Raw genomic sequence first — 25,365 nt, 5'->3', positions numbered from 1 at the left:
CACTTCCGGGTCACGTGGCCAGCGTGACATCGCTGCTCTGGCGAGCCAGAGCCGCACACGGAAATGCTGTTTACCTTCCCGCTAGTAAGCGGTCCCTATTTATCTACTTGCACCCGGGAGTGCTTTCGAACTGCTAGGTTGGCAGGCGCTGGGACCGAACAACGGGAGCGCACCCCGCCGCGGGGATTCGAACCGCCGACCTTTCGATCGGCAAGCCCTAGGTGCTGAGGCTTTTACCCACAGCGCCACCCGCGTTCCTAATAATAAATTACTTCTTCATAAATATATTTATTATTTCACTTGCATGTCATGATTCATGAGAATCATGAAACTTCAGTCTTGATCCCAAACAAACGACTGCAAAAGTTCATTGCCTTAACTCCAGAGAGTTCCATTGACTTAATTCCTAATAAAAGTCACAATCCAGTGGTTTTGGTATGCATGCTGAGGCTCTTTTGTGGACACAGGGTTGCAGCCAACTAAGCCCTACTCAGTGTAGACCCACTGAAAGCAGTGAACCTAAGTTAGCCATGTCCATTAACTTTGATAGATCTACTCTGTGTAGGACTAGTGTTGGATACAACCCATAGAGTTCCATGCACACAGAGACCACAAAATTCCTGTTTGTGTGTAGGAATGTGCAAAACATGCAATTGTGAGAGTGGGACATTCTTCATTGTTAGTCCCTTGTGGACTTTGGATCATATCCAGTGTGCTTAATGTGTCTGTGTGTGAATGCATGAATGCACACATGAAAGAAGTTATTTTGCTTGTTCAAATACACAAAGAGAGTTGTGGGAGATATATTGAGTGGCTCTGCTCACAGATTTCAAGCTCAATAATCAAGAAATCAAGGGAGCATGCTGAAAAAATTGACCTGAAAGGAACTACACATGCAATTTCATATACACTGGTTTGCAGTGCATGAGGCAGCTGAATGTTCAGATTGCTAATTGCTGAAGCCACACACAAACAAAAAAACCTCCATAAAGACCTTTATACAAATGGGTAATATGAACAAGCATTTAGGAGAAGGAGGAGAAGGGGTAAAAAAAAAAAAAGAAGGTCTTATTGGCTTGAGTCACTGAGCTGGCTTTCTCTGACTGTTCTGCTGTAAGTTAGTCGGGTAAGTTTGACAGCAATTTAAGTCCCATTGACAATTGCTGTCACAATATTGAGGGAAGATTGTATCAACACTAATGGTCGGCGTTCAACCAGTCATATGGACTGGACGGGTTTACCATATGCTTGCCTACAAACTTTCCTTGGAAAGCTCCTTTTGAGTGCTTGACGAGCTTATGATACCAATCAATAATTAGCTACAGTCTTAACATGAAAAATGTTGGGTTTCCTGTAGAGGAGAAAGAGTTGCGTGCAGGTTTTTTGGAATAAAATATATATGTAAAGAAATTGGTCTGCTGGTTCAGATTGTTTTATCCAGAGTTTGTGAGTTCATTGATGCGTAGAGTAATTAACAGCATGATTTTTTTAAAAAAATGTTTTGCAGTGGGGAAAATAAGATGATCTGACTATAACTTCTGTACAGTGGTACCTCAGGTTACAGACGTTTCAGGTTACAGACGCTTCAGGTTACAGACTCCGCGAACCCAGAAATAGTACCTCAGGTTAAGAACTTTGCTTCAGGATGAGAACAGAAATTGCATGGTGGCAGTGGGAGGCCCCATTAGCTAAAGTGTTGCTTCAGGTTAAGAACAGTTTCAGGTTAAGAACGGACCTCCAGAACGCATTAAGTTCTTAACCTGAGGTACCACTGTACATGGAAAGAGAGGAATGTCCCATCGAAGTAATCTATCTTAGCACTTCCCAAATGTTTTAGGGCCACCACTCCCTTGGTTCCATTATATCCCCAGTGCCCCCTACCCTATAAAAAGCATCAATCAGAATAGTGATTTGCACAAATCACTAAGGAAGATAATAACACAATAAAATTCAAAATAGTAACAATGAATTGCACATTTAATTCAAAATCCAATTAAAACTATTTAGTTTAATTTATTCAACACAATGGATGAATGTGATCCAGTGATACCAGGTATTCAGGTAGTCCAGTACCTCCTGCCTCCCCTTTGCATCTTAGCACCCCCTAGGCAATCCTACCACCCACTTTGGGAACCACTGATCTATCTGGACAGAACTATCTTCCATGCAAGAGCTATTGGAATGAATGAATGGGACATGTGCGTGTGTATTGACGTTGGCTAAGGTGAAAATACGTTTCCAGCTTTCCCATCCATTCTGCATATCCTTTTATTTGGGGAGTGAGGGTGGGGTGGGCTGATTTAAGTAACATGCCAGGTTAGAAACTCTGCAAGGTAATTCAAACAAAAATCTGACCTGATTCTGTCTCAATTTGCTACGTTTCGTTAGCACTGAGCCAATTTTAATTTAGTTGCGTGTACGGTTGGCAGATAGCAAAGAGCCTGTTTGAACAATATGGAAAGTACAGGCTGGGCTCAGGTAGCAAAGCAGATACGACCTTTCAGTGCAGGTGGTAAATTCGTGTGTTTGTCTTCTGATTTCTCTTTCTCCAAAACAGCTGCCTTCACTACAAGTGGAGATGAAACTAACCTGTGATACAGATTTGTAGTTCCCAAACTTTTCGTTTCCCCACAGAACACGTGAAAATTGCTGAAAGTCTTGGTGGACCACTTAATGATTTCTTTTCATAGTAGTTGTAAAGCATTGTGCTAGATGCTGTATGATTTTTTATTGTATTTTTAATACTTCTTTTTTTTTACCTATTGTAGTTTATTGCAGAATATAATAAACTACAATACTAGAAATAAAATAAGCAGCTCAAATGAAATTAAAAATCAATGTGAATATTTAACGTGACTCCTGTTTTCAACCACAGATCCACAGACACACTGTGCACCTACCACCTGAAGGAAGCTCAGTGGTCTGCAGAGCACAGTTTGAGAACCCTTGATCTAGATCAGTATAAAGACCTACTGTAATATACAGCCTTGCAGGATTGCTAAGCTAATATTCTGCAAAGTGGGTTTTTAGCCAAAGTATTTCAGTTATCAGGGACGCGGGTGGCGCTGTGGGTAAAACCTCAGCGCCTAGGGCTTGCCGATCGCATGATTGGTGGTTCGAATCCCCACGGCAGGGTGAGCTCCCATCTTTCGGTCCCAGCTCCTGTCCACCTAGCAGTTCGAAAGCACCCCTAAGTGCAAGTAGATAAATAGGTACCGCTTTATAGTGGGAAGGTAAACGGCGTTTCCGTGTGCTGCGCTGGTGCTGGCTCGCCAGAGCAGCTTCGTCACGCTGGCCACGTGACACAGAAGTGTCTTCGGACAGCGCTGGCTCCCGGCCTCTTAAGTGAGATGGGCGCACAACCCTAGAGTCGGACACGACTGGCCCGTACGGGCAGGGGTACCTTTACCTTTACCTTTATTTCAGTTATCAGAAGCCAGGGTAAATGGAAGATCAAATTAGGCATCCATTGGTGTAGATAAAGATGGCAGGTTTGGATACCACCAAGGTGGAGATGTGTTGTGTGAAAGGGTGGGGCAGGAGAGTTTGATTGCATTTCCTAAGTTCCATTATCTTGATTTCATTGGGGAAATAGTAAATAGCTCTGCCTCTGAATCCATAATCACAGCTAAGCTCTATGGAGAATGTTTATCCTACTGATTTATTTCTTTTCTTTTTTAAAAATGTGGCCCATCTGTGGTGGACCTTGGCGTCTCAAATTTCAGTGGTGTCCTGTGCAACACCAAAATCCTGCCCCCCGCCTCTCGCCTTCCATTGGAGTAATAGTGGTGGTGCCTGCTCTGGTGCCCCAGAATCTCCATGTACAGTGTGACTATACTGGTCACATTCTCCTAGAGCTACCTCTGGTCCCATATTCTATTGTGTCCCTTTCAGCCTACCCCAATCTCTGCATGCTGTTAAAGCAGCCTTCTCTACCAGCTTGCAAGAGTTAGAGAGGGGGCTGCAGGAAGAATGGGAATTAAGATTTCCAGGTAAAGAGAGCCCTTTCTTTTAATCATCTGCATCCACATGGCTAAGCTGCTTCGTCATCACTGTGATGCTTTAAAAACTGTGTGGCTCCAGCGAGATAAGTAATGGAAATCTATATGCACTTATATCACCGGTGGAAAAAAGCTGGCTTTGTTCAGATGTCACACTCAACTATGGCTTAGTGCTATGTGAAAGAGCCTTGAACTCATGCACTCTTCCTCCCCTCTCTTTCTCCAGTGCAGGTACAAGAAGGTGACTGGAAGTGTTTGCAGCCATGGTTTGTTGTTATGTCTCAACTGGAACGAACTGTGTTTAGCGTTAACTAGCATGGCTTGCCTGGACAAGCTTGTGATCCTGACTTGATTGGATAAACTGTAATTGAAACTCATCACAGTTCTTGGTTCGGATATCATGGCAAACTTTGGCTGGTTGGAAATGAAAGGAGATACTTCCACTCGCCTTGCAGCTGTGCCTGAGGATGGAGCGGAAGTAGGCTCCTGCACATCACACTAAACTATGGTTCAGCATTCTGTTCAAGTGAGGATGCTTTCATCTCAAACCAATGGTATTAAGTCACTTACACTTCTGTTCTTTGGTCCTTTAGTATCAGGAGCACAACAGGATCAATACTGGTGAGAAATCCGAACCTAGTCTATTATGAATTTTTTGCATTAGCCACATTCACAAACACTAACACAATTACAGCATAGACAGATGCCATCATCAGCTCCTCTTATTTGTCACCACTTTCCCTATTCATCGATACCAAATTTTGTTTATGTGTCCTTGCCTACAACGGGGATTTAGATTGCTTGGCCAGAAATTAGTTGAGTCTAGATGGTGCCATCTGCTGAATATTCTTCAACTGTTATTAAGCTTACAATTGTTCTTGGCCGTTGTTCTTTTTTTCTTTTTTTTATAAGTGTATTTAGTGAGGAAAGACAAGAAAGACTAAAATGGAGTGCTTGCAGTATCAGGCGTTTTCTAACTTTGGCAACCAGAGATGCGTGTTGGCAAATACACTCTGTGGATGGTGCCTATAAAGACCCATTTAGACCTATTTGTGCTTTTGCCGTTGTATTAGTGAGCATCTGCAAATTTGCCAGCCATAACTTGGGAGTTTGCCCAGTTGTTGCTCTGGAGTGCAGTTTTGATGACCAAGTGCAAACTTAGATGAGGGTGAAGGACCTTGTCCCATTTCTCAGACCACCTGATGCTTGATGTAGTTGATATTTAGGGAACCAGCTGACAGCCTCTTGATCCAGATTTGGAGATTGACCCTGCACCTTCTCATACCCATGTGGGATGATTTCATTTGTTTTGGGAACCAACAGCCTGGAGTAGTGAATCTCAGAGTGGTTTAACAATCAGTCCCTCTTTCCAGGGAACACTGTGAGCTGCTGCTCTCTGCGAGGAATATAGGGGTCTCCTAACAACTATTGCCCCCCCTTAACAAATTACAGTTCCCAGGATTCCTTGGGGGGGGGGAAGCCATGACTGTTTAAAGTGGTATGATACAGCTTTAAATGTGTAGTGCAGAGGAAGTCCTACTCAGAGTAGACCTGTTGAAGTTAATGGAGAGGGTTAACTTCAATTAAATGGGCCTGTTTTAGGTAGAACTTACTTGGTTACCACTCACAAATCTTTTAAAAGGGGACATTTGGCAGAATCCCAGTTCTCGCAAGCTCACAGTCACTGAATGTCTGAAAAGGGGCAGCATTTTTTATTTTATTTTTACGTATGTGTGGACAGGCAGGCAATATTTACACAGTGCTTCCCTCTTGTGTCACTTAGGCTGTGTACACACCACACATTCGAAGCACATCCTTCCCCTCAGAGAATTCTGGGCATTGTAGTTCAGTGGCATTGTGTGAGCAAGCGACAGCAAGGTACATGAACGCTGGGGGGGCAGGGGGCACGGAAGGTGAGGGAGCCTACTGTGGCACCCCAGCCCTCACTGCTGACACTGATGGAGGTACCCCACCCCACATTGGAGCCAAGCAGGGGTATGTTGTGCTGCCTGTCGGCCTGTGGAATAAAATGATTGACCAGGCAATGCAGCACTTGGAAGGAATGAAGCAGACGCCACTAGCCCGGCCTGTACCAGTGCCAAGCATTGGCTCCTCTGACACTGGGAGCACTGGGCTGGGCCACGCTGGGGACATCTGCATGGGGGTGCCTGCTTTTCTCCCCCTCAAAAATCCACATCGGGGGCCATGGCCCCACTGGCACGCCTACTCTACGCCCCGATGTACTTTACCCGTTACAGAGTTCTAGTTTCCAGCAAGCCTTAACAAACCAGTTTCCCCAGAATTTCAGGCAACTGTGGGGGTCTCCATCAGTCCCTACTACATTTTGCCACTGTGAACTATATATAAATTCGTTACACACAGGCATGCACAAAATATAAAAGTAAATTATTAGCCTAAACTTCGACGTATTTTACACGGACAATAGGTCACGTTCACAGCATACATTTAAAGCACTCAAACCACTTTGACAGTCATGGCTTCCACCAAAGAATCTTGGGAACTGTAGTTTTTCAAGGGCACATGGTTACAATTCCCAGCACCCTTAACAAACTTTAGTTCCCAGGCTTCTTGGGGGGAAGCCATGACCGTCAAAGTTGTACAAGAATGCTTTGAATGCAATGAGGCATGCTCAATTGAAATAGTGTATTGTTCAGTGAACTTCATGGCTAAGCAGAAATTTGAGCTCAGGTGTCTATAGTCAAAGTCTGAAAATCAGATTGACATAAGATTCTAGTCCTCTCTGCGTGTCTCTTTTTTTTGGGGGGGGGGGAGGTTTGCATATGCACATACATATTCCCATTTTTGTTCTGTGGCATAAAATCTTCAATTCTAAATTAAACCGTGAACAGTTTCCTTGGGAGAAGGGAAAGGATAATAAAAAGTGAGCTAGGGCTAGGATTTATCTCAGATATATATATATATATATAGTATAAAGCTCCTGCCATAAAACAGTTTTCACTAAGCTCTGAAAGTATCAGGCCGGAATTTCCAGGCCAAGCCTGAACCTTATCCGTTGTAATCATGGAATTGTTCTCAGTGGGGGCAGCAATGTTGAAAGTAAGCTATGTTTAAGAAGATAATAGAAATGCTGTGCCTTCAGCGTAGATACAAACACGTCTGAGGGTCCAAGGCTGTTCTGTGCGTATTCAAAAGAATGAGTCACTGGGGATCAATTCATAAGCAAGAATTTTTGGACAGGGAATTCCCTTGCAACTGCACAGCCCATCTGAAGAGTTCTCAAGCTTTGTCACTGCAAAGTCTCCTCAGTTCCATTAATAAGTTGTCAGAACGTTCCCAAGGATAATTTGCGGGGTAGGTTTTTATTTACAGTACAATCACATCTTACACGGAGGCTTGGTTCTGGGGTTCCACGTATTCAAATCACACATAGCCAAACCCTTGGAGCTGCCGCACAGGAGAAGGGAGAAAGCAAGAATCCCCTGTACTCCCAGAGCCCATGTGGCAAGAGGACCTTGCCCAGTAAAAAAAGGCAGAGAGGTTATAAGCTATTTTCCCAACCGGTGACCCCGAGTGGACAGGGCATGAAAAGAGCTTTTAAGCTCTCCACCTTGCTTGAGGATTTGGGTACAAGGCCTGCTTAGTACATCAGCTCTGGAAGGCTGCGGATGCTCCTGCGAGATCTCATGTGAACTCAGGTGGTTTTGTCTCCACTCACAGCAAGGCAAAGAGCTTTAAAGCTCTTTCCGTGTTGGGTAACCCCAGAGGACTTGGTTCAAAAAGAGTTTTTTAAGCTCTCTGCCTCACCTGGATTTAACTTGCACAATTTCAACCACGTATGATTGAAATCCAAACGCATATATCAACTGCATGTGTCAAAGCTTCATGTGTCAAAGCTTCATGTGAGATGCAGCCGTCCTGTATTGTGCTTCACACAAACACACCCCACCGCTTCCTCTGAGAAGCTCAGGACATAATAGATGGATTTATTGCAGGGCAATTCAGTGAAAGTGGGGTAGGTTACAAGAGAGTAACTGGCTCACAGCTTGGTGGCTGAAAGGGAGCTGAGTCTGGCCTGGCCTGTATCCATTCTTGATCTAGTGCACTGCACAGCTTTCCTCTGGATTTGAAGAGTCTGGGAGGCAATTCACACCCACCTCTGACAGATTCTTAGCAGCTTTGACGCATGCAGTTGATATATGTGTTTCCATCCCTTGAAAGTATAAATAGGGGTAATTCTGGGTACATGGCAGGATTAATATATGAACGTAAGAGCCCAGCTGGATCAGATCAAAGTAGTGTTGTGCTGCAAATCTCTTCAGCATTTTCCCCAACACTCTCCATCAATTAATGAGAAAAATAAATTGTGGTAGAAAGTTATAAAAAGGGGGGAGAGAAAAAAATGGTGCAGATATTCTTTTCAGCCCTTAAGCAACCAGCTAATCCTATGCTGCAGCCCTGGGTGGGAGAATGGGTGCTGAGACAGCAACAAAAAGAGGCTAGCTAGAGGCAGAGATGGCTTACATAGTTTGCTTTGGTTCCACCCCCCCAGTCAACAGTGGGGTACAACATATGCTTGCCCCCTGCCTCTCACACATGTCTTGCCCCTCTCTGATTTGGCTGTGGTGTGGCCCCAGCTTGAACCCATCTAAGGCAGGCAGGAGGAGTATGTTTCTGCATATCTTTAAACCGTACGGTATCCTTTTGGAGATTTGATGAGATGTTTTTACCATGAGGACAGAGGCATTTTGCTTTGTCCACACTGTCATGTTGGCCTCGTACTGGTGTAGCTAACACCAATATTTGGGGGAGCTGGTGAAAAGTCAACATGCACCTTTAGGCAAAACATAGTGAACTAGTCTCGGTGGAAGCACAAGCCCAGCACTTTCAGTGAGAGGCAACATAGCAAAGGAAGAAACACTACTGCAAGTCAGGTAATCCTTGTTGAGAAGAGTCTGTTATTTTCATAGAATCATATGCAGAATTGTAGAGTTGGGACCCTAAGGGTCATCTTGTCCAATCCCCTACAATGCAGGAATCACAGCTCAAGAATCCCTGACAGAAGGGCCATCCAACATCTTTTTAAAAACCTCTGACGAAGGAGAGTCCACCACTTTCTGATGGAGCCCATTCCACTGTCAAACAAGTTTTACTGTCAGAAAATTCTTCCTAATATTTAATCAGAATTTCCCGTCTTTTCATTTGAATCCATTGGTTTGGATCTTACCTTCTGGAGCAGGAGAAAACAAGCTTGTTCCATCTTCCATGTGACAGCCCTTAAGACATTTGAAGATGGCTACTTTGCTGTTTCACATGCACCAGCTAGGCACCCATGTCATTCTCCTTACTGACACACACACACACACACACACACACACACACACACGGCTTCTGTGCCATGAGCACAAGACAGTATAGGATGTGTCTCAAAGTTTCCCCTCCCCCCAGGTACAAACACAGAACCATTAGCACATGCAACACTCTAGAATTCCAGAAACCCTTTTAAAACATGTCCCAGTTCTAAATTCACTTGTCAAATTAAAATGCAGGTTTAATATATTTGCAACACTTGATTTAATTGTATATAGGCAAACCCTAGCGCTACATAAACAGTGAATAAAGTTTGCTTGGGGACATTATGGTAATTCCCTATGTTGTGTACCTAATAAAGCCAATATAGTATCTCTTAACAGATCAGGGGTCCGTTCAGGTTTCCTTTTTAACTCCATGTGCTTGGACTTGCATCTCTCTCTCTGTGTGTGGCATGGCTTTGTGTTTGGGAACACAGTGCCCATCAAGGTGACCTTCGATGCTAACCTGGCCCCTTGCAGACACCCAGATCCATCCACTTCAGCAGTGTTGCCTTCCCTAGCTTAAGGAAAAGAGCAGCATGGGTGACCACACTGCACTCCCTCTCTACCTTGAAGAAGTCTAGGATAGGTCTGTGCCACTCATGGTAGCAACCAATCAGACAACCCAAGCCGTTCAAATAGTTGCCAGTGAAATGGCAGGCGACCTCAGCAGAAACCTAGAAGTTACAGACGTGCAACTCTATGCACATAGGTTCAGAGTCCCAGCATCCTTTGTGTGACATGATCAAGGGAACCTGGGACACACCTCTGTGTCATGTCTGCATGACAAAATGCCTTGGGCCTGTCCTGACAGTGATTGGGGTAATGTGGCTGAGGGAGTGCCATGTTATATTGAGGGTGCAGGCTGGATCAGAGACAGTTCTCACAATTGCTCTGTATGCACCTGGCCACAGTTTCCTGCCCAGAGTGGTCTAGGCAAGTGGGTGATCCGAATCCTTCACTTTGGGCCTGCTTTTGAATCATACCACCAACCTTATTGTGGGTTAAGTAGGGATGGCATGCCAATGACAAGCACACAAGGTGAATGATTTGGGTGACCTGTTCATCATGCACGTGAAGCTATCGGGGATGCACGCAACAATGGTTGTGTGAATTAAAACTGGCCCAGGTTGGCATAGGTTTAAAGGTACACTCAAATCAAATTGGATTCTCCATTACCACCAAATGAATAACAAAAAAGATGTCTGAATTTTGCAAGTTACTATATTTTGGAGGCAGTTTCCCCCACACAATATTTGTTTTAAAAATATTTGTTAAATCTAATGATGTAATGTCAGTTTTTTGGGGGTAGGGGTGAGGGTATTTTAGATTGCAGACATATATAACTAATAGATAATAGGATTACCTATTCTTTTTGTAATATTATGCAATATTTAAATTTATGTTGATTTTCTCCATTTCACATGTAGTAATTAATTTTGTCTTACTGACAGATGATTCTCAATGACTGATTTTCAAGAGAAAATCCAGACAGGTATTTTTTCACAATTTGTTTTCATTCAGCTTGTATTTGTGGTTTTGGTTTTCAATGAGGGGAGGACATTATTCAGGCTTTATTGTGAGTTGAGTATTATTTAGATAACTGTAAGCACCCTTACACATTTCCTAATGAAAAACTGCCAAGGGTCAGGTGGGGAGAAGCAGCAGTTAAAAATGCATCCTGCTCTTTATCTGGGGATGCAGTGCTTAGACTCCCATACATGGCTCTCTTGCCATGAGTTCCAATCCAAATTCAATGGATAAAAACCATGCAAATAAATTCATTTCCTCTTTTGGGACGAATGGGGATCCTCTGTGAGCAGAGAAGCTCCATTTGTGCAAGCAAACATAAAAGCACCTGTTATCCCGGGGCTAGGCATCATTACTGAATAAATGGTGAAACAATTAATCCTCCACTTTCCTCTCTGAGAGTTGAAGTACGCGGTTATAAATGTCACATGTTACAGCTCTTCCTGGACCACATTTAGGAATTTGGCATGTTTGTATGCTCTACCACATGAAAAGCTTTTCTTGATGTGCTAGCTTTCTATTTGCAGGGAGGGCTCTCCCCCCAACCTCTAGGCCTCCCTCCCCCCTTACTTGAAAGAATATGTTTCTTAGTTGGAAGATATGTTGCTCTACTTCCGCATCTTTGCTGTGACTTCACAATTGTGGGTACAATCCAAAAGTATTGTATTGATTTCAGTGGAGGTGGGGGATGTCTGTTGCATCTGGGGTCCCCCAATCAGACCCTGTGCTACAATTTACTTTCTCTTTAAGAGAGGCCAGCAGCCTGGGGTCCTTCTGAGTCAGGGTTATAGAGAAGACCTGGTGGGGCTATTGCTCCTACAGGAAGTCCCAACCTCTTCTCATCACCAGGAACCTAAATTCAAATAATATTGCTTGGCTATCTCTTAAAAAAAGAAGTCGTCCTTGGTCCCATTTACACCATACAATTAAAGTGCTATGATACCACTTTGAACAGCTATGTCTTCCCCCAAAGAATTCTGGGAGCTGTAGTTTGTTATGGGTGTTGAGCGTTGTTAGAAGGCCCCACTTCCCCTCTCAGAGCCACAATTTTCAGAGTGGTTTAATAATCCCTCTTACTGGGTGACATGCAGCTCTGTGAGGGTAATGGGGGTCTCTTAACAACTATCAGCACCCTTAGCAAACTACAGCTCACAGAATTCTTTGTGGGATGCCATGACTGTTTAAAGTGGGATCTTCTTGTTGGTATCCATCTGTCTTGGGAGATGAAGGAAGAGTGCACATTTGGGGATGAAGTCAAACTCTTGGAAGGTTACAGCACCTGCTGTGACTGTAGAGACCAATACGAGAGAGAGATATGTTTGGTTGCAGATGGGGCAGTTGAAGGTGTCTAGTTGTGCTGCCATAGATGCCCCATGCCGTTTCTTCTCTCTGTGCTCCTCCCAGTGGTCATTCCTCCTCTGGTCACTGCTATGGATGCTGTGGCATCACTACTATGGTATCATAGCTTTTTTCAAATGTATGATGTGAATGTGGCTTTTCTCTGTTATCCCTTCCCCCTTCCCTGAGATTTGGAGTTCTGACACTCACAGTCTCCACCCCAGAGTCTGGAATGCTTATCGCTTCCCTTTCAATTTCCTCCTCTGGGATAATAAAGGCTTCCAGGTGCAAGCCTTTGTCAGCTGCGGAGCTTCTTAGTTGCATGGCTGCTGCTCCTGCTGTTGCTGTTTTCTGGGTTTAGGGTTGCCAGACCTCCAGGGCCGACCTGAAGTTTTCAGGTGGCAACTTCCAGGTGGCAGAGGGAGGGCTTGAAACTCCAGGATGACAGGAGTTCCTTAAATTACTACTACTACTACTATTATGAAGATTGTATTTTCAGCTTGCATGTTTCAGCCTGGTAGAAGCAGGCTGCAAATTATTGCACAGACCCTCCTCAGCTCTCGTCTCCCTTCTCCCAATTAACCTCCATCTCTGGGGCTCAGTGGCGGGAAGGAGTTTGATGACATATTCTCAATGACTCTGGTTAATGCTCAATGTTTCATGCTTTATGACATAACCAGTGGCTGTCACTAGGTCTCAGGTTTGGGCCCTGGCAATCCAAGACTTATCTGATGAGAAGCAGGACTACCACAGCCTTACTCAGCCCATCACCACACCAGACAATTGTGTGTGTGTATATACACACACACACACACAGAGAGAGAGAGAGAGAGAAAGAGAGAGAGAGAGAGAGAGAGAGAGAGTTGGCTGTGATGATGCCATAGAACAGGCATATCCAACAGATAGATCATGATCTACTGGTAGATCACTGGACACGGTGGATCATGAGACGCTTAGTGATTCCCCGCCCCCAAAGAAAGATTTGGTTCCCCTAAAAAAAGCTCAACAACAACTTTGCCTCCCTTAAAAAAAGCTTCACCTGTCAATAACAATGGGTAGATCACAGCCAGTATTTTTATAATGTGAGTAGATCACAGTCTCTTTGGAGTTGGATGTGCCTGCCATAGAGGGTTGAGGACTGGAGTCTGCTGTCAACAGCTTCTTACCCTCTGCCTCAAATTCATCTTCTGCATAAAGTGGGAATGTTTGTGGCCAGAAGCAGGACTTTTAAACCAGTTGCTCCAAGACTGTGGGGCAGTCTCCCCCTCTTTAACCCCCACCTCAATGGGTGTCTTTGCTCTTCTTGCTGTCTTTTAGCAGGGATCACAAAACATTTGGCCTTTATTCTTGCTGACTACCTCCTTGGTTTCTCCTCCCCCCTTTTTATTTTATTTTATTTTATTTTACTAGATTGCTGTTGTGCCTTTTGTCTTTGATGTTTATTTGCATTCTAATGTGCTATCACAATTGTTGTACGCCACCTTGAGCCCTGGAAAGAAGGCATGGAAATGTTTCAAACAGATAAATGTCAATCAAGTGCCTGCCATCAGGGTAGCTCAATAATGGATTCCAGCATTTCTCTGTAGCTATAGGGAATTCAAGAAGAAGAAGAAAATGTAGGCAATTATGTTAGAATGAATGTTTGTCACAATCTACAAAAATGTCAACAAGAAAGAAAGAAAGAAGCAGGCCTGAAGAAAGTATTGGTGTTCAATTTTCATTTTTTCCCATTTAGAAAATGATGGTATATCACACATACAAATACACCTTAATTCTCCAGTGCAGGTGTCTAGGCTCCATACAGACTGGCTGAAAATACCACCTATTGGTTTATGGACAAACATTTTTAGCACTTTCACATTTTCCTTATGATGACTAAATGGATAGTGCACTTGAGTTTATCCTAAATTTCTTAATAGTTACGAAGAATCATTTAATCTTAACTCACAGTCTACCCTGTTGTAGACTGTCATGGTCCTTGACCATGCAATTTGAGTCATGAAATACGAGTTGGGTGGCTTCTTGGAGTGCCATGGCCTAAACACTGTCTGAAAGTATTTTCTGAAAGATAGTGTTGTTCTTTCTGATTTAGGATTAATACTTAGCTGAAACTTGTGAGCTGTAGCAAACATTTGTTTGGTGGGAAGATGGAGCTGCCACACGTGTCCAGTTAATTCAGGGAACTGTGGCTCTTATTTCTTAATGACATAAGAATGGCTGGGACAACCCAGTCAGATGGGTGGGGTAAATTATTATTATTATTATTAGTAGTAGTAGTAGTAGTAGTAGTATTTAATGGAGAACTACATAGATACAGATGCAAATTGATTAAGAAATTGTTTCAGCCTTAGTGCGCAGTCTGTATTTTATTTTGAGTAGATCCTTCTATTCCCATTAAATGTCTTGTCATTCCTACTGATGCTGGCAGATCCACACACCTTTCATCTTATGCTCATATCAAGAAATTCCATCTGAATTGCTGCTTCTTAACATCAACTTAATTTCTTCTCCAGAACTGGTAGCAACCAGTGCGGTTTCATTATGAAATCGGACAGACCATCTTTTAATGCCTCTCTCCTTGAAATCAGATCATAAAAGGACAGCCCAGCATGGAAAGTAATGCCAGGAGCAGGGAACCAGCATGGAAAGTAATGCCAGGAGCATGTCCGGCCCTACCATTAGCCAGATGGATGCATCCCTTGCATAATCGGCCGTTCTGCTAAGTGAAAGGGATCTGGGATACTATACAGTTCATTGACAGTGCAGCAGCTACCAGTGCTGCTTGGGGCTGGAATAAATTATTGGAAACATTTTTGGCCTGAGATTGAGCGCACTGGCTTGCGTTTCTGCCTGGGAAACATTAGCACTGCTCAACCAAGTCTGCAGTTACTGTATCAGCCAGTCTTGCACAGCTTACAGCCTCGGTGACATCTGCACTCCAGGAATGTCTGAGGTTGCCAGGTCTGGGTGGTTTAGGACTAAGATGCATCAAGTTTTGGTCCCATGATTTCTTACTTTTATTATCCATATAAGAAAGACGTTTGCTGTCAGCGTCTTACTCCTTGGTACCATCTTTGGCAGGCCACGACTTTGACGGAATATCTGAAGTTCAGGAGCAAAACCAAATCCTGCAAGAATCCATGCAAGCTTTTTCGCTGACAACAATGGGATATGGATAGTGGCTCAGTGTTTCAGGTGGTAACGAAACACAGGGCGCTGTTAATCATGCTCACAGCATCCGTCTTCAATTCTTTTTTTGCCGGTGCGGTTCCCCCCTCCCCAAAATATTCTATTAGTTTTTGTTACGTATGATCTCCCTTTTGTGAATCCATGCTGAATATCTTTAATTAAATCATAACTTTCCCTGTTTTGTCCCTGATTAGTGTTTCCAATATCTTCCCCACTGCTGAAGTTGAGCTTACTGGTGTTTAATTTCCTTGATCTTCCCTAGAGCTGTTATTAAGCATAAGTGTTACATCGGTTGCCCCATCCATTAGTATTAAAGTTGCTTGCCGACTTCTACCTTTCTTCTTTTAAAACATTGGTGGGAACTCTTCTCGTTTTCATCCCTCTAATGTTTTTTTCAAATCAGTTTCTCTCTCTCTTTACCTATTTGCATTCATATTTTCTTCTCTGTTCTCTGCAAGCCTTTGGAGCTGATGATCTTTATAGCATTAGCTTTTTCTAGATCTGTTGAAACCAGCAGAGGAATGGCCATCATTTCAGATCCTATTAGTGCAACCCCAAATTACTTTGCCACACCTGTGCCTTCATTTAAAAAGTTGTATCAGTGTTCATTGGTCAATATTTTTTGTTTAATGTCAGGGTCCATTGATCATGCCCAAACTACAAGATAAGAGAGTCAGTGTGGTGTAGTGGTTAGAGCAGGGTTCAAGTCCCACTCAACTATGAAGCTCACTGGGTGAACTCAGGGGCCAGTCACTGCCTCTCAGCCTAGCCTACCTCATAGGGTTGTTGTGAGGATAAAATGAGGAAGGGAAGAACCATTGTATGCCACCTTGAGCTGCTTGGAGAGAAAAAAGTGGGATACAAGTGCAGGAAACAAAAAAAAAAATAGTCTGGTACACCTATGGATGTCTATAATCTGATTTATTGATATGCAACCCTGTTCCCAGGGTTCCCATACTATATATGGTCATGAATGCATGGACAGGAAGGAGTAGAAATATACCTCTTAGATCCACTCTGACTTCTGCATGGTCAGCCAAAGGTCTGAATGGAGCCTGCATTTATTTCAGTTGCACATTCATCAGAGCTCTCCGTGTGACCAGGAAACTGAGTCCACACACCATGAGCTCAGACAGTTACCCACGTACTTGGGTAAGCAATGCTCAGGCTGTCAACTGAATCTATGAAGGTTGGGAGCTTAATTCCTGTCCCAACCTGCTCACTTATTTCAGTTCACAGATATGTTGGATGGACAGGTGACTGGCGACTGAATGTCAGATTTCACGTTGACAAGAATTATGGGAGTCATAATTCTGCCTGTTCTGTGCCTAGAAAACATGTGTCAGAGCGGTTTCGCCTTTCTTCTACTGCTTTCCCTGGAAAACCCACTCTTTCGTCCTCAATCAAAACAAACAGCAAGCATCAGAAAACCCAATTGCTGCTTGTTTTGATTCAGAACTAAGGAGCCAACTCCTAGGAGCTAAGGTCCCTTCGGTCTCCTCCCTTAAGATACTTTGTGGGATGGGGCTTACCTGCCTTTCAATATTCTATTCAAGTTGGCACCTCTGAAACCCCAGGTTTTCCTGGGGGGAAATGGCAGGGCAAATGAAAATGTGAAGGAGCCCTAAGTTTGAGGGGGAGGAGAGGCAAAAGTTCTGTCTACGATATGAAAAGCTACGATAGCTTGTTTACATATAGAAGAGCTACGTGGACTGAGTAAATGCATCCTAAGAGCATATCTGTGCTTGTCGGCAGCTATGCTTCAGGTTGCCCTTTCTTAAAGAACCTTTTTTGGGGGAAATGGATGCTATTGCATTGAAACGAATTGGGTGGTTTGGTAATATCTACTCAATTGTTGTTTATTCCATAAAATTTATACACCGCTTGACTGCAAAGAAAATCCCTCAAAGTGGCTTAATAGAGAATAAAACAATAAGATTGCCAGTCAAAACAGCTCTTTGAAACGTTAAAGGATAAAATCAGCAATAAACTGGAAACAGATTAAAATAAATGTCAACATTCTACATGTCTGGGTAAAGGTAAAGGTAAAGGTAAAGGGACCCCTGACCATTAGGTCCAGTTGTGACCGACTCTGGGGTTGCGGCGCTCATCTTGCTTTATTGGCCGAGGGAGCCAGCATATGTGGCCAGCATGACTAAGCCGCTTCTGGCGAACCAGAACAGTGCACGGAAATGCCGTTTACCTTCCTGCCGGAGCGGTACCTATTTATCTACTTGCACTTTGAGGTGCTTTCAAACTGCTAGGTTGGCAGGAGCAGGGACTTAGCAACGGGAGCTCATCCCGTCGTGGGGATTCGAACCGCTGACCTTCCGATCGGCAAGTCCTAGGCTCTGTGGTTTAACCCACAGCGCCATCCACATCCCACAGGTCTGGGTAAAAGGTAAAGGTACCCCTGACCATTAGGTCCAGTCATGGCCGACTCTGGGGTTGCGGTGCTCATCTCACTTTATTGGCCAAGGGAGCCAGCGTACAGCTTCCGGGTCATGTGGCCAGCATGACTAAGCCGCTTCTGGCGAACCAGAGCAGCGCACGGAAACGCCGTTTACCTTCCCACCGGAGCGGTACCTATTTATCTACTTGCACTTTGACGTACTTTCGAACTGCTAGGTTGGCAGGAGCAGGGACCGAGCAACGGGAGCTCACCCCGTCGCGCGGATTTGAACCGCCAACCTTCTGATCGGCAAGCCCTAGGCTCTGTGGTTTAACCCACAGTGCCACCCGTGTCCCTAAATGTCTGGGTAGTCTTGCCTAAACAAAACTGTTTTTCGCAGGTGCTGAAAAGAGCACAGTGAAGGCACCCGCCTGATGTCAATAGGCAGGGAGTTCCAAAGTGTGGGTAATGCCACGCTAAAAGATTGGTTTTTTCACAAAGGCAGAACAAGAATTATGCGGCACCTGTAACGGTGCCAGCTCTGCAGATCAAAGTGATCGAGTGGGCTATAAGATGATGTTTCAGGTAAATTTTCCTCTTGTCACCTGACTTGCATAGGCATTTCCATCATTTAATGATGAACTTGTGTGTGACAAGCAAGTCATTACAGCTATGGGCATTACTTTGACAGACAGAACTTTGCTACCTCTTGACATCACCTCAAATGCCAGGATGCCTGTTCACTTAACCCTGGATGTTGCAAAACTCAAACAAGAGGGACCAGATGGTGGGTTGGTTTGGATAAATTTGGAGCGATTCCCAATTCTGGTCCACCTGCCACCTGGTGTCATTTTGAGATTTGCCCTGATGGCTGCAAAAGTCCTGCTCTGAATTAATCAAAGCGTAAAAATAAGGCCTTGAGGTGATGCTGCTGGCTACATACCCAAATGGGTGAATGCTAGGACTATAAGGAAGTTGGCAGTGCATTTCGAATATGAACTTACTGCCTAGCTCATAGCCCAGTTAAGGTGAATAATGTGGATTTCAGGTGTTTGAGAGTCTTACTGACTTCAGAGGGATGAAATAAGTTTAATAAAAAGGATCAACAGGGGCACACGGGAAGCCACCTTTGGGGTGTGTCATTTTAGGGGGTGAAACAATTTTTGCAAATTTCTTCAGTGAGGGGGTCTTCAAAGTATGTTTTTGGGTGTGGGGAATTCAAATCTGCTATTCTTTTTATGATTGAGCGTTTACCTTGGTAAGTCTACGTTTGATGAAGTACATAAACTGCTTTTGGAAAACCAAATAGTTTACATTTTACCTTCCGAAAATGTCGGGTAATTCTTAACAACAAACAAACAAACATGCAAGCAAACAAACTTCAAGTTCTTGGCAATCATATTTAATTATTTCTGTGCAATTTCACGCACATTTTATTTACAAAAAAACCCCTAAATTATATTAATTTAACTAAAATATATTTTGAATCCCCAAGTCATGTTACAGCTTTGTAGCACCCCTCTTTATTATTATTTTGGAATTTGAAAATGGAAAAAGTCAACACTCAGTTGAGTCAGACCACTGTTCTATCTGGGTTAGTATTATCTACTCTGACTGACAGTGACTCCCTAAGCCCTACTGGGGACCTTCCTCAAGTCACCTATGAATTATGTACCTGCCATTGGAACTCACATGTTTCCATGAAATCAGCCTGTTAATATATTTATATGTAAGTGTGTGTGTCTACACACCCACACCCACACACCCCTATTTGTCATCTATCTGTCTATCTAATCTATCCACCCTGCTCTGTCCTTATTGCGCAAACATAAAAAAGAGAAAAGTCGACTACACTTTGGATAACAGGATGCCATTCATCTTTCTGGAAATCCTGGGAACCTGAGGATGATGGTGTGAGTTTGAGCTGGAGTAACAGACTGAATACCCCCTTCCTCCTCCTCCCCCTTTTAAAGATAAAAGTCAGACACTGCATGCTACTGTAATGACATTTTATATCTTCTCTTCCATAGTCTAGCAGAGGGAGCCACAGGTGTTCCATTGGAATTACTCACACATTTGTCGAATTGGACATTCTGTCATTAAATGGACTTAAAACTAAAAAGCCTTTGTCTGCGGACGGTGACCAATAGAGAGAGACTTTGGATTATCTGATATCCCATAACTTAATCATATGGCTCTTAAGAGTGAGGCATAAACAGCTGTGTCTCACTAATATGCATGCAATATGTGTAAAGTGATATGCTTTAATTCTAAACTTGTTTTCAGCAGGAAGAAGGAGTTGGGGGGGGGGGGAAGCATTTAGACAAGGAACATAAAGATTCAGCATTTAACCATTTTTGTTCCTGGAGGCAAAAAAAATTCATCACCTGATATTTATTAAGATGGCCGGCCCTATTTGCTCTAACAATATGTACCACAAAGGAGCTGTCAAAATGTTTTCAAACTTGGATCGCAAACTTTATCAAATATAGCTCCAGGAATGGCTTCACTCACGCTTTCAGAAGCCACAAATAAATAAATATATTTATAATAGTTTTTTTAAAAAAATAAAAAAAGCTTTATCTCCAACAATATAGGCAAAACAACACTGTTGTCTTTTTCTTTAATTTATTGCCTGTGGTGTTTTGTGCTTTTCAAATGCTACTAGCATATATGCATTTGAAATCTGTTTTCCCCTCCACCTTAATTGATAGTCTCTGCCCTTTGCATTTCTTATTACTTAAGTATGTGTGCTTTAATAATATTAAAAACTAAGACAAAGAAACTGTAGATTAGAGACTTTATTTTCAGGGTAAAATGATACGGATAAGTGAGCGTCAACTGACCAGAAATTATTTGCTTCTGTCTGTTAGACACGTAATGGAGTCATTTAACTAGTCAAATTAGGAGCTGTAGAAATGCACTATGCTTCATTACTGAGTTCGAATGGGCACCATTTTACATTTACGTCAAAAATTATCTCATAGCAAATTAATGTTTTCATTGTGCCGAAACACCAAAGCAATGCAGTAGTAGCACCACCTAGAGGCCGTTTTGAAAATATTTCTAAATGTATTTTTATCCCTTGTAGAAGTGAAGAAAACAATGATAAATAGATTAGCTTTAAAATGCCAAAGCTTGATCAACTTGCACCTCTCAACAACAAAAAAAGAAGTTTTTTTTTATCCTTACAATTTAGTGAAGTATCATGTCAAGGTAGATAAAGGTGGAACTGCACTATCAATAGTTGCAATCTTTATACTTCAAAATTATGGCTGTGGTATAAAAGGATTGCTGCCATATATATATATTCCATATATATATATATATATATATATGCCATATATATATTCCGAGGCCTGCTCAGTTCTTCTACAAGAAGCCTTGAGATTTGTTAAAAATTGGAAAGTTCTGAGGCTAGTGAACACCATGAACAAGATGGCACTTCTCGAAATTACAGATTTGAGGGTTTCCTGTATAAAAAGCAAATGTCTTGAACATTGACATTGGATCTTACTCAGATTTTGCCATAGCATGCTTCCCCTGGTTAAGGAACAGTTGCTTAAGACAACTAAAAAGTACTAAACTGTTGTTTATGTCATATCTTGAGTTGGGAACAGAACTGGGTGCATGTTTAAATGGGGGAGAATGTCATATTTGTAAGTTTCTGGTGAAGAAGAAAAAAGGAAATTGAAAACACAATAAACAAAACAAGGAAGGAATTGTTTCCATGAATTCCTAGCAGCCCCCTATATGCCTGCTTTCAATGTCCATATTTGACATGTTAAAGTCACCCTGATATTCTTGTACATCAGCATGTTCACTTGGAGAACTATTTCCTGTGAGTGCACCCCTACTTAGTGACAGCTGGTATTTACCACATCAGGTGAAAAGCTTGGGAGCTAACAGGCTCCCTGATGTGGTAAATACCAGTTGTCATCATGTTGGGGAGGGGTGCATTCATAAGACAAACTCTCTATGTGAAATTGATTTTTTTTTTTTTTTTAATATTTTATTAAGGATTTTCTTGTTTTACAGAAGTGTAGTGCCTCATATATATTTTTCCCCATGTAACATTTTTACAAATCTGTTTCATTTGTTGAGGCATTAGGGGGAGAAGAAAATAAAAATAAAAATAAAAAAAGGAGAGAAAAGAGAAAGGGGGGTGGAGAGAGGGAAGATGGATAAGGGTGGGATTGGGTGGCGGTGTTTCTATTATGTTTAATGTGTGTAGAGTTTGGTGTCAGCGTGCTTGTGTTGTTCACTTGTGTTCCTTTGGTGGTGAGAGAGGTTGGGGTTGGCCTAGGGTGTGATTGTTTGCTTGTGATTGGCTGTGGTGATCTTTGTTTTCGTGTGTGAGTGAGGTGGGTGGGTGTTTTGGATCAGGTTAGCCATATTGATTTGTATGCTGTTGGTGGATTATTGTCATTGTCCTGTTGGGCTGTGTGTGTGATAAAGGGGAGCCATACCGGGGTGAAGGCATCTTCTTCTGTTTGTCCCCGTGTCAGTTTCAGTTTATTAGTTAATTTTTCTAGTAGGGCTGTTTCCCATACTATTTGATACCATTGGTCCATGCTTACTCCTGACAGGTCTCTCCAGTGTCTGGTTATGGTGTTTCTGGCTGCTGAGAGCAGGTGGGTTATGAGTTCTTTGTGGTGTAAATGGGCATTGTTGTCTTGGAAGATGTTTAGTAGGGCCAATTCTGGGGTGGTGTCTATTACTTGCTTAGTTATTTTACAAATTTCTTGTATGGCTGTTGTCCAGAATAGTTGGATTTTGGGACACTCCCACCACATGTGGAAGTATGTGCCTGTGGAGGTGCACCCTCTCCAGCATTTTGGTGAGGTTCCTGGGTGTATTAGCGCTAGTTTCCTTGGTGTTAGGTACCACCTGTAGGTGAGTTTCAGTGTGAGTTCTTTTCTTTTCGTTGATATGGATTTAAAGGGGGGTTTAGACCACATTCTGGTCCATTGAGTGGGGTTTATCTCATAGCCTATGTCATTCTCCCATTGATTTTTGATTGCGTCTAGGGGATTTGCGAGATTTTGGAGTAGTATTTTGTATATTGCGGATACCGTCCCTTTACCGTCTATGTGAAATTGATGAGGTAAAATAATCTCATGATGACTTCACCATGGGAAAGATGAAAGGAGAAATCGGTCCATAGTCAAAAGGTGGTTTTCCGTGGGATGATGCAGAGATGCAGAATTTGCAGTGGGATGTTGCACAAACTGAACAGATCTGTGGTGGATGTGTGCACACATCTGTGTCACCCTGGAGGGAGAGGTGTGAATTCCCCTTTCAAATGACATCCTGGAAAGACGGAACAAAGATAAGTAAGTTTTCAAAAAATGCAGCTATGAGGATGCGCCAGGAATTATTTGCAGCTGTTGCTGCTTCTGTGTCATGCATGGTTATGTTAACTACTCTAAGAAGAGCAGGATGGAAATGTCTTGGATAAAATTAATAGGAGGTTTGCCTGATACTGAACAGTTTGTCCATCTAGTTCCATCTAGTTCAGTATTGTCTACTCTGGCTGGCAGCAGCTCTCCAGGGTCTCAGACTGAGATCCTCCCCCCATTTCCATCTAGAAACCAGGAATTGAACTTGGGACCGTCTGCATGCAAAGCATGTGCTCTACCATCGAGCTTCTCTGTTGTCCCTTGCCAAGTGTATATGGCAGTTATCAATGAGGAGGCCAGGCTTGCCAAATGTATGACCACCAAGCCAGATCCAGCTCACCGGCCATGACGTGCATTATAGCTGTCCAGGTGATACATGAGGATTTTAAAACACACAAGCAGACACAAATCGCTGCAGGAATGTGGAAAACTAGATTTAAGATAGGGGGAAAACGGAGGAATGGAGGGCGCCAAAATGGACAGATCCTTCCATCTGTGCCAGGCAGGAAGCAAAACAATGAAGGTTTATCAAGCTTCCTAGTGGCAGGTGGGTTGCACATCTGCCCATATGTTTACAGCGATCAGGATGGCCACAGGTTTGCATAGAGTGCCAGGTGAGGAATGCATTCTGGGTATCAAGTTCCAGCAAAAGTAGGAAGGGGAAGAATGAATGAAGGCTTTGCCTTCTTTTGCTCCTCTTCCCACACTGGGTCCCTTTAATACCCCCTCTCCATTATGCAGTGGTCATTTTCTTTCCATTAGCCAGGAGAAGCATGGCCCATTATGCATGGTTGTGCTCACTGTGGCTGATGGGAGCTGTAGTCCCAAACATCTGCAGGGCACCAGCTTGACAAAGGCTGTGCCGATCAGGTTCTCAGAAGTTACCACAGCGAGTTTCCATAAGTCAGGCTCTTCTGCGTCTTCCTGACTGAGATGGGAGAGAAGTAGGAGAGCGTTAGTCTGCCTGATTCAAGCCTTGTTTTAGAGACTTTCAAAATCCTTTTAAAGCAGCCTTTTGATGGCTTATTCAGAAGGAAGTTGCTGTTGTCGCTGTTGATTTTTATGACTGTAATCTTGCAATTATTTTGATTGTTGTAAATCACCTTGGGTATTTTCCTATTAAGGGAAACATGGGGTATAAGTAGACCGATACGCTAAAAATAGATGCACTCCTAAAGCCATTTCTGTTACTATATATCCCACAGAACCTTAGAGCACACATTATTATTCCTTTTGGTGTTCTCCAGGGAATATCATGGGCCATAGCAATTGTCTATATTCACGTATTCAGAGATTTTGTTACATCACTTCTTTTTGTTCCCTTTATAAGGAAGCAAGTTTTTTGAACCCATCCCTGAAGTATATGAACACAAAAGGCAATAGACTAATAGCACTAGATGAACAAGCTACTGTATATGTCACATGGAACCCATCTAGAATTACACTTATCTCTGACACAAATGATCATTTATTCATTAAAATGCTGCCTGCTAACTATTGTTAGGAGACAGAAAAAAAAATTCATGTTAATTGTGTCAAGTATGTAATTTTTGTTAGTACACTGTATTTTTCATATTTCAATGAGGTGCTCTTCAGGAACCTTTTGAAAAAAAAGATCAGATAAATTGCTTGCAGTATTATTTTCTCACTAAGTACGATATCTTAGGCATGAACTGTGGTGTTAAGTTCAAGGATGATGACAATGACTTTTGGGCTATGGTTATAATAATATCAAAGCTGTAGACAAAACAATATGCAGGAGAATGAGCTTCCATTTATTCCAGATGCAGCTTTGAGAATGAGCAGCAATGGCTTCATCCAAACAATACTTACTTGGAAGTAAGTCCCACCAGCTTCCCTGGGACTTGCATGTTAGCAAATATGCTTAGATTTGCAGCCTTAAGGTATAATTTGTGCTGCATGGTATGAGCAATTGAACCAACACAAACAGGATGGATCCTTGGCCTGATCCAGCTGGCTCTTCTTTTTGGAAAGATGGAGAAAACTTGTTTTCTCCTGCTCCAGAGAGTAGTACACAAACCAATGTTTTCAAATGACTAGAAAGGATATTCTGACTAAACATTAGGAAGAACTTTCTGACAGTAAGAGCTGTCTGACAGTGGAACGAGCTCCCTTAGAAGGTGGCCTTTCCTTCATCAAAGGTTTTTAATCAGAGTTTGGAT

General features: G+C 42.8%; 1 protein-coding gene across 6 annotated transcripts in view; it reads left to right on the top strand.

Moving 5' to 3' along the window:
- ZNF536 (zinc finger protein 536) overlaps positions 1–25,365 on the top strand; it is a 450,559-nt gene that overhangs the window by 358,057 nt on the left and 67,137 nt on the right. The window contains exon 8 of one of the 6 annotated variants that reach the window (XM_028740296.2): positions 10,786–10,826. The exons of the other annotated variants lie outside the window; for them this stretch is intronic. Coding sequence (XP_028596129.2) covers positions 10,786–10,799 — 14 coding nt within the window. The 3' untranslated portion in view covers positions 10,800–10,826. The remainder of the gene's footprint in view (positions 1–10,785; positions 10,827–25,365) is intronic. 6 annotated transcript variants of the gene reach the window in all.

The sequence above is a fragment of the Podarcis muralis genome, chromosome 7, assembly GCF_964188315.1.
Source record: "Podarcis muralis chromosome 7, rPodMur119.hap1.1, whole genome shotgun sequence".
NCBI classification, from domain to species: Eukaryota; Metazoa; Chordata; class Lepidosauria; order Squamata; family Lacertidae; genus Podarcis; species Podarcis muralis.
Note: the sequence above shows the minus strand (reverse complement) of the source record. Positions and strands in the feature narration are given on the sequence as shown.